Raw genomic sequence first — 10,471 nt, forward strand, 5'->3', positions numbered from 1 at the left:
AGGGAAGAAAAACCATGTTTTCCTGCGCAAACCAGTCTATAATTCCAAAGCGCTTTCCCGTTGGGTACTTGGATGTGACTGAGATTTGGAAGTTCTTTGAACTACTTTCCCATGGGACACCTTGTTTCTTTGCGTGGGCCTCTTTATGTAGGCCTCTTTCTGCTGACAAAGGGGCAGGGCTAGAATGGTGGGGAGCTGGGGCTGGTATCCAAACGGAGGGACCCAACAGGCTCCTCCTTACATGCTGTGGGCCCTGCCTGGGTAGTGCTGCTGTGCTCTGAGGGCCTTCTCCCCTCCTCATTTTGGGGATCTGAGAAGGTCTCCTGGAGGAGGTAACACTTGAGCTGGATGGGGTAGCAGGGGGGAACCAGGAGGGAGGCGACAAGCGTTGGTCCAGACCAAGGCATCCTCTGGGGATGCAACACAGCCCGGTGGTGAAGGTCCTGGGCTCAGATCGTTGTGCCCCTACACTCTGCTTTAATTACTGTTGATTTGGGGGTACGGGGGGAACCTAAACTCTCTGAGCCTGTATCCTTGCTTATTATGTATATCCACAATACCAGCTCCTCCAACTAGCCTGGGAAGGGGTCTACCTATTAGGATCTGGTTTGTACATGGTCAAATATTGAGTTGCAATCTCCGGCTTCTGTTGTCTGCCCTACTCTCAGTTCCCTTTACCTTGATTCCTTTCCAAACACACAGTAGTGGCTACACAGGACCAGGCTGGACTCATGTATTTGTAACTCCCACTGGCCTGACAGAGTTTATGGGAGGTGTTTAACATGCTGACTGAGTGAATGTATGAATGAATAAACAAATAAAGACATTCCATTCTACACTCTAATCCTCAGCTTCAGTAGTTTACTTTACGTCCTATTTTCTGAGTCAAAAATCTCATAAGAATGCCTGACTTACCCATATTAGCCACATCAACACATTTCTGTCTTCATCCATCCTGCACGCCTTCCCTGTACTTTCAGAGGAAAAGGATTGCTGCTTCTTTTCTGAAGCTGCACCCATTAGCCTCCATTTTCTGATTCATTCTTAATAGTCAGAGGCCTTGCTGCCACATGCATTCCTCTATTTCAGTAACTGGTCCGAATTGGGTGCTATAGCACAGAAGAAATACTCAGTGAGGTAAGTACAGATTTGCCTGAGAAGGATTTACAGTAGAAATCTGCTTAAGGTAACAAGCCCCTGTAATGTGCTGGAAAATGTATTTCCAAAGAGCTAGCAGTTTTTGTCTTCTAAGTATACTTGAAGGTTGAAGGGAATGTTTGGACACTGACAAGTGGGGCAAGAGATGTGACAATTTTAAAAAAATCTTTTTTTCTTCAACCATGTGCTTTGCTATCTACTAAATACCTTGAATGGTCGTTACTTTTTGTCCCCTCAACAATCCTGAATCAGTTATGTACAAGGTTGTGTTACTGGCCCAACATTACCTATTAGTAAATGCAAATCTGGAATGTGATTTCAGCTCAAGTCTTTCTGGTGCCCCAAAGTCAACTCCTCCTGCCTAGGTCTACCTTACCACATGGTCCTCATTATAGAGAAGTGGAAATCACAAGCCAATCACTTTAACCTCCATCAGAGGGGTGGTGAGAAAGAGGCTTCAAATGACAAGTTTACAAACACGTATCCCTTTAGTAGACTCTTCTGAAAGCAGATCAGTTAGGGCATGATCAGACTCAGAGTAAGGCCTTATTTGTATACTCAAAGGATTTTCTACACCTGTCCTTAGAAATACCAATTTCTCTAATATATCTGAACTGTAATGCAGTCTTCTAAATTTGATTTTCCATGCAATCCCTTCCCCAAATCCACTTGCTCCAGCCCCTAGCCCCTAGCCCCTTTCTCAAACTTGGCGTAACCTCCTGGTATAAGAGAAGGGAAATCTGCTTCTGAATAGTAGCCAACATGGCAAAATTATGGACTTTTGAGGAAAGCTTCAATATCAAATATTTTATGTCTGTTGTTCCACTGTCTGCAATTATCACGTATCTCTTTAATAAATGGAATAAAATAGTAAAATAAAAAACTTTAAAAAAATAAGTGACTTTGACCAAAGCATAAGAAGTTTCAATACAGTGGTACAAACAGAAGCCAGAATGCAGGAAACTAAAGATAGAGTGGGAGATAAGTGAAAATGATGTATGAAAAACATGTAAAATAGAGTTTGGTAATGAAAAGAAGAGGAGAAAAGGTTACGTATTTTTCTTTTTAAACATGAATCACAAATTGGGATCTTACAACAGATTTTGAGGTTTTTTCTGGGAACAATATACACGCCAGAGGAAGTACTGGGACTTGGGAGACATTTCTTATGTTTTATAAGAATGATGGGACAAAATTTTTGAGGAATCATCATAGAAAATCTATGATGTCTAGTTTGTGAATATTATCTGTCTAAAAAAAATGTGACTGGTACTGAAATAGAAGAATGCATGTGGCAGCAAGGTCTCCGGCTGTTAAGAATGGGTCAGAGAATGGAGGCTAATGGGTGCAGTTTCAGAAAAGCAGCAGCACTCTTTTTCCTCTGAAAGTACAGTGAAGGCGTGGAGGATGGATGAAGACAAAAATGTGTTGATGTGGCTAATATGGGTAAGTCAGGCATTCTTATGAGATTTTTGACTTCAGAAATATAGGACGTGAAGTCAACTATAGAAGCTGAGGATTAGCGTGTAGAATGGAATTTCTTTATTTGTTTATTCATTCATACATTTGCTCAGTCAGCATGTTAAACACCTCCCATAAACTGTGGCAGGCCTGTGGGAGTTACAAATACATGAGTCCAGCCTGGTCCTGAGTAGCCACTACTGTGTGTTTGGAAGGGAATCAAGGTAAAGGGAGCTGAAAGTGGTGCAGAAACAACAGAAGCCAGACATTGCAACTCAATATTTGATCATGTACAAACCAGATCCTAATAGGTAGACCCCTTCCCAGGCTCATTGGAGGGGCTGGTATTGTGGCCACTCTGGGAGGTCAAGGGGGAAGTGATAAAAGTGACATTCAAAGTGCTGGCATGATGTTGAAGCTAGTAAGGAAGTTTTGTGTGACTATAAAAAGCTGGTAGTTTCACATACAGCAAAGAGATGAGATCTTACAGTCAGGTGCTCAGCCTGGCATATGGCATCGAATTAGGCTGTATGTCTGATTTAGGGGTAAAATTTTGGCCTCATCCACCCTGGGTATTCTTAGGAAAGTCATTCAGCCTGATTTATCTGAATCAACAATTTCCACAGAGACAAATCCACTTGCAGCATGGACAACTTTGTGTAGTTGATAGGTTACTCTCCTTTTAAGTTATCTCCATCCAAATTTGCCAGAGGGTCCCTCCTGAACTACACTGGTCTATGCTGTCTTTCATAGCAACATCAGAAAAAGAGAAAAAGAAAAAAAACTGTTGAGCTCTCTGTACTGGATTATGATGGGAGCTGCATTTGAGTACTGGGGAGCTGCATTTGAGTACTGTCTCCTCTGCTTAAAATTGTAGCGTTAACTTAAGAAAATTACTTTTCTACTTTGAGTTTCACTTTTTCAGTCTGTGAAATATGTTTGGTGACGTCTCCCAAGACTGTGAAGTCTTAGTGAGATAATAGAGGTAAAGCAATTAACATAGCACCTGGTCTAACTCAGTAATTGTGAACCGTTATTGTATTTTTCTCCCTTTTATTTGGAATAAACATATTATTGCTATGAGTAAGGTTTGAAGCCTAGCACAGGTCAGTGGCTGAGCTGACATCTATTTCTTAAAGACACAGGGATCTGAAAGGATAGACCAAGAGTGGGAAATGCATTTTTTTCCTCTTCTTCCTAAACCTTAATACAATGAGAAAGTAGAAGCTATGCTTTTGGAGAAATATACACTTCAGGTAAAATTAACTTTGCCAACTTTGTCTTTTCAGAAACAGACTTCCTGGTGCCAGGTATTAGAAGTATCTCACAGCAGCAATCAAGTTTGCCTAGAGTAAAGGGAATTTACAAGGCCTAAGACATCATGCATTGGGCAAGGATTGTAAAAGTCATGAAACTTGTAATTACAAAAGTTATGATCACCCAGAGGGGGAGCAGGTGGGGATTCAATCTTCCAGTAAATTGGGCACTATCTACAGGGAAGCCAAGGATTCCCCGAAGCTACCCACTGGGAATGCCTAGGAGATAAGGGGAAATGCATCTTCCATTAGCTCTAAGGAATGTTGTTTGGGAAGGTGCAGGAGCATTAGAATCCTTGTCATGCCCTTCTCTAGGGGCTATGACAATATGGACAGACATTAATGGGTCTCTGTGTCACAGGTTCTCCAAAACATCCATAGGTGGTTGATAAGGAAGTCATGGCAGTCACATCTACCTGACTGCAACATCTCCAAGGAAAAGGATTTAAGCCAGGGCTTTGAGGGGCTACGGTGCCACACTCACCTAGAGTGTAGGCCTACGCCCTGTCTGTGAGGGGCGAGCTTTTCTTAAATACATCTTGCCTTCTCTCACCTCTTTGTGTGTTGCAATTCTTTGCATTAACTTGGATCTCTGGGTTGCCAGCACGTACCTCCAGCTTGCCAGCTCCAGTGGTGCTGCGCCCCTCCCTGCTGCGCCTCTCCCTCTCCATCCATCCACCCTCACCCTATCTGGATCCTAACAGGATCCACTAAGGTTTCTCAATCATGTATGATGGAGGTCATCTAAGATAACCCCTCCTTTCTTTTTCTCTCCCATTCTTTGAGATCTTAGAACAGGATGCCCCACTAGCCATGGAGCTTGGTTAATATGTTCAAGACCCTTGGCTGCAAATGGCAGGATCCCAACTCAAATTAGCTTAAGCAAAACAAGGGACTTTATTAGCTCAGATAGCTGGGAACTTTAGGGCTTCAGGCACAGCTGGATTTACAAGGTTCAAATAATGTTCTCTGGGCTCTTTCTTCCATTCTCTGATTGTCTCTTTGTGGTATAGATATTGACCTCTCAGAAATCCAGATTCATGTCATCCTAGCCTAGAGACTCCAGTATGGGGGTAGAGTGGAGTGGATTACTTTTTCTCCTAGTATGTGTTTATAATCAATTTAACAATAAATTTTGATTGACCCTACTTGGGTCCTATGCACTCAGAAAAAAATGTTCTTTTGGGAGGGGCATAGGTGGAGTGATGGGGAACTTGAAAACTTTAATCTGGCCCAGCCTGAGTGATGTGCCCATTTAGGGGAGAGGTAGCAGAGGCAGGGAAACATGACTGATAGCCCCAACAGGAGCACAAAGAGTGGTGGAAGGACAAGCGTGCTAAGCAGGAAAATAAACTACAGCTCTTTGAGAAACACAGTCACTAACCATCACTCCTTTGTCGTAGAGTCATGATATGTAGTGTAATGTAGAACACTGAAGTAGCAAGGTACACTCTGTCATGGGCAAGGTACACTGATGCTCTGGAGAGTGGTACAGTTTTAAGGTGAGGGACTGGGGAACTGAGGGACACTGATGAGGGGCATTGTAGCCATATGCATGCCAGAGAGCTCAGCATCACCTTCAGCTGCTGCTCCCTCCCCACCCAGTCTCTCATGACTGCCAACTTCTGGGCCTATGCTCTTTTCCTTGCATTGTACCTGGCCCTTTCTGCACATATCTGACTATTTCTTCATTGAGCCCCTCCTTTTTAATCCAACCCCTGCAGCTGAGCAACATTTCATACCCTGTCTTTGGGGAAGATACAACACTGATCACACCGCAGTGCAGCACTTGGGCATTCAGTGGGAGCCTGATGGGTGAAGAGAACGCATTACTGACAGGGTGAATAAAGCAAATAACTGAGCTCATCCTCACATTCAACAAACATTTATTAGTACAGAAACGAATAAGGCTTGGGCCCCTGTTCTCAGAATGCTCGGTGCAGAGGGGCAGACAATCACAAAGCTACAGCAGAATAACAGTAGAATAAGTACCATCACCGAGGCATGAACAAAGTACTTTGGAGGCACAGTGAGATATTAAGGAAGGTGGGGGAGGAACAATTTTCCCATTTATACCTGCCTAGAGAGTTCAGGGAAGGCTCTAGGGAAGTCATCTATGAGTTGGGTCTTGGAGAAGGAGAAGTAAAAGCCACCACGTGAATAGCCAAGGAAGGAGCCCTGCAGGCTGGGGCTCAGAGATATGTAAGTAAGGCCAGGTAAGAGGGAAACCAGACATGAGTGACAGAATAAGGAAATAAAGAGGGAATAAGCAATAACCAGGACTGCTAGGCACAAACCCATAGCTCTACTGTGGAAATTAAAGGTATTGTTTCCCCCATGGAAGGGAAAGTGGCGTGTGGGAGGTCCTCAGATATGGGTCCCTGCCACTTCCTCAATCGAGCCATGCGGTTCAAACACCAAAGCCAGGGTTCACAGTTGTGATCTAATTTCTCTAAAACCACCAAATTATCCAAAGCCCACTTTCAGAAGCTAAGAATTTTTATGAATAGTGAAATTCTAAATGGGAGAGTTCCTAAAGTTTTCATTTTTCCCAGATGCAGTTGATTCTAAGAAGTTTTACTTCCTTCGGGAAATAAGATGAGGCATGAAATCTGAAAGGGGAAGGTGGGTTAGTATTTAGGCCTTGCAGCCATGTCACAATTGGATGGTAAAGTAATGGTCTATTTTTCCAAATTATATTGACTTATTGAGATAAAACTCAAATATATATATGTATACATATACATATATACTCACAAACTCCTTTGTTATTGCTGCTTCCTCCATTCACTTTTTAAATACCCATCTATATTTTAATATGCTTAAATAAAAAATAAAACCTTTTAAATGTTTCATTTTACAACTTTTTTCTATTTGAACTCTTTAATTTTTTCATTTGTAAACTTTAAAATATTTCTTAAATTTTCTAAAATTTGTAAACTTCAAAATGTTTTTATCCTTATTTATTTAAAGTTTTAATTTAAATCTCTAGAGTTGAACTTACTAAGGTTCTTTTTATATCTTATATTCTCCACTTTCTTCTCCATTATTTTAAACTATTGATTTTTAAGATTTTTCTTTGTTCCTAACTCTAATTTTTTTAAATGTTTATTTTACTTTTCTGGTAAACTTTCATTCTTAACCCGGTCCTTGTTTTATTCATTTTGCCCTTTTTAAACCATAGGAATTTAAATTTTTTCTGTTTTTAAACATTTTAATAATTTTGAAGCTTTTTAAATTAAAAATTTTAATTTTTAAAATATTTATCTTAAAAATATCAACCTAACTTTTTTCAACATTTACAAATTTTTTCTTTTAAAACTTTTTTAAAAATTTTTTATTTTTAGATGTTTTTCTTTTAAAGCTTTTAAAATTTTCTTCTAAAATATTCTTTTTCTTTCAAACTACTTGGCTAGTCAGCCACAGCTGGAACACCAATTGTGAAGCTTTATGTGAATGAAGGAATACTCCCTGATTCTCCATAATTCTGTGGAAACAAATTACATATAGTAGCATCAGAACACTTCTACTCCCACTCTCCCCACCTAAAACATTCTTATTTAATTATGCTTTATATGACCATTTTCAACCTTTCAACCTCTTCTCCCTCTCCCCATTTCTCAAGGATGAATGATCACTAGTTAGTATTCATTTTTTTTTTCTTCCTACAGACCCATGGGTCATGGCAAAATTGGTTCTTTATATCAAGGTACTGGTTGTCATCATAGGTGTTACTGTCTTTGTCCATTCCAGGTAGGTTTTTGTTACTTCAAGAGGTGCTCATTGTTGTAAGGATATTGTTGTCATTGTCAATTCCAAGTAGATTTTGTCACGTCAGAATCCTTGCCTAATCATTTTTTTCTGGTAAGTGGTTTGGTAAGACTAGTCTTTCTCTAGACTCTGTTTGTGATAGAACAGTAAATACCCTTCACTGTAGAGTAAGTCCTCAATGGTAGCCTTGGTGATGATGGCATCATCACAGCTGAACCACTGGTCCTTCTGTTGCCGGATAAAGCTGGTATAGTGGCCACTTTCCAAAGTTCCATGGTGATTAATCACTGCAAACAAGGAATACTTATTCTCATTGGGCATACAATCTGTTGGTGGCTGACTTTCTATCATTCTGCTCTCCTTAGTAGAGGCCAAAAATGGAGTCATGTCCAGCTCCAAGGGAAAGGAGATGAAGGTATTAATCTTTCGCCTCTGTTTGCCTACATGTTCAAATCGCTTGAGATGAAAACAGGCCACAATGGGTAATTTTTTCATTGTGAGCTGTTTGATTGACTCTTGGTAGCTTTGGCAATGACTGCATTTGAATTTGGCAGTGCTTCCCAGGTGCTCTGGTCTTGTAAACCACTGTAGACAGTCTGTGAGTGAGGGGATTCCTGGTACATGGGCATCCCGGCTCATTGTGCTGTCAGCCCTCTCTGGGCTCTGGGAACTGAACGTGCCACAAGAGCCAGGCAAATCCAAACTGATGTCCCAGCATGGGTCTATGGTGGTGGAGACACTATGACAGGCTAGACATGTGACATCTGACTGCAGGCCACCTGTAAAGATTTGGTCTATTATGCAGTTACAGCAGTTGGGGTTACTGGCTTCCTGCCCAACACTATCATCTTTGCTGTGTCTATGTAGCACATCTAATATTGCAATAAGGAACTCGTGGGCATCCTGCTGCCTGTACCCTGCTAAATGTTCTGCATGAATCCATATCAGGTGCAGTAACTTATAAGGAATGTGAGGAGTTCGGCTCCCAGAGTACATAGCATGAAAAAGTGAAGACATTTCACAGACCAGACACAAGCTGGGGCTTGTCATTATACATTTGTGTTTGTCAGAGAGGAAGAAATCTTTCAGTAGAGGAATATGAGTAAGTGCCTGGACAATACAATTCATAAAACAGGTGTTTCCAAGATTGATTAGCCCTCTCAGGCCTACAGTATAGACTGACTTTTTTCTCCTCTTTTTCTTGGGTTTCACCAATTTTGGCTCCTGTTCCTTTGTCTCACAGGTCGATTGCTTCTCTTCAGCCTCTGATGTCATAAACTGTTGATGAGAAATGTCTTTTGAGCTGGAAGTTAGTAATTTCAAAATTTTCTCTTTTGTTTCTTTGGCAATCTGTTCTATGTCTTTGTCATACACGTAATCCTTACACATAAAGCAATACACAACCCCATGATAGACGTCTACAGCTAAATTGTGCTGTTTCATTTCTGCATGTTTGTGAATATGTTTCTCAGTAAAGCAGCCAAAAAAGACACATGAGAGACAAGAGTGGAGTCTGTTCATATGAGTACTACATATATGACAGATGCATGACTTTGCCTTACGTTTCCTAGTCTCCGGGGTCCCGCTCCAAACGAAACGTTGGTAAATCAGCCTCAGGTTCTTCTGCCAGTTCTTAGCTACTTTAAAGCTCTCCACATGAGAGCAGCCTGTGGGACCCTGATCAAACTCGACCTCAAGCAACCAGTCCCCTAAGCCGCCTTGATCCCCAGAGCCAACCAGGTCATAAGAGCTGCTTTTCTGAGCCTGGGGCCTAGACCCAGGTCGGGTTCTGCGCCGGGATCTGCGCCGGGCCCTGAGCCGCGGTGGGGGCGGCGACGGCGGCGGCGGCGGCGGCGGCGGGTTCGAGGGCCAGGCTGAAGGCGGAGGTGGGGTTGGGAACCCAGACTGGCCTCGGGAGCGGGCCCGGGGCTGGGGCCGAGGGCGGGGCTTGCGGGGAGGACACACGGGCGAAGAGTTACTGTGACAGCGAGGGGGGGTTGAAGGGAGCACCTTCTCGTCGCCGCCGCTGCCGCTCCACGTCAAGTACTCCTCTGGCGCGGGCTCACGCTCCTGTAATGGCTCCAGCTTCATCTCCTCATCTTCCAGTTCCCCAAACGCCTTCGCCGCCCCCAAGGCCTCCTCCTCCATTTTCCCCGCCTTCTCAGCCGCCTCCTCGGGCGAGGCTCCTCCCCCACCTCCCGAGCTCCAGCGGGCCCTGGAGTCTGAGGACAAGGAACTTTCTGGAACCTGGGCCATCAACTCACTGCCCGTCCTGAGAAGCAAGGCGTCTGGAAACGAGCTGCGACTGTAGATGGAAGGAGACAGGGACTTCTGTGAATGATAAGCCCAGCGTCATGGCCGCGGCGCGCCGTTAGCGCCCCCCGGACCCCTCCCATCGGCCCTTGGGCTCAGCCTGCGGCTGCTGCGGGCCCCACCCACTCAACTGGGAGGCTCCGCGAGCTGGTGTGGAGACCGCGGCGGTTACCAGGTTTAAAGGCGATCAGATCATGCGGGGCGGGGGGCGACTAGGAAGAGGAAGAAAGCGACAGCGATGGGGTGGGAGATGGCCTGCACTCTGGGGAGGAAAGGACGAAAACTTCATTAAAAAAAGGCGCCACCCTCTGACTGCCTTTTCTGCGCCTTGCGCAGCCTCGCTTTGATACAGCTTCCTCTGACGTTCTTTCCTTGTATCCTAAAAAACACTTGTGGCAACATTTTATCTTAAAAATGGCTGAAAGGAGGCCACCTTCGGAAAATGAACTCAG

At 43.4% G+C, this 10,471-nt stretch overlaps 1 protein-coding gene across 1 annotated transcript; it reads right to left on the reverse strand.

The window, feature by feature from the left end:
- Window positions 1-7,714: 7,714 nt before the first annotated feature.
- On the reverse strand, window positions 7,715-10,224 carry USP51 (ubiquitin specific peptidase 51). Its single transcript, XM_008051629.1, has 2 exons — window positions 10,192-10,224; window positions 7,715-10,011 (listed from the first exon to the last, which is right to left on the reverse strand). The coding sequence occupies exon 2, from the start codon at window positions 9,960-9,962 to the stop codon at window positions 7,818-7,820; it is 2,145 nt and encodes a 714-aa protein (XP_008049820.1). The 5' UTR covers window positions 9,963-10,011; window positions 10,192-10,224; the 3' UTR covers window positions 7,715-7,817.
- Between the last annotated feature and the right edge of the window lie 247 nt (window positions 10,225-10,471).

This window comes from Carlito syrichta, unplaced genomic scaffold (assembly GCF_000164805.1).
Source record: "Carlito syrichta isolate Samal-C Ts95f unplaced genomic scaffold, Tarsius_syrichta-2.0.1 Scaffold210954, whole genome shotgun sequence".
Lineage (NCBI taxonomy): Eukaryota > Metazoa > Chordata > Mammalia > Primates > Tarsiidae > Carlito > Carlito syrichta.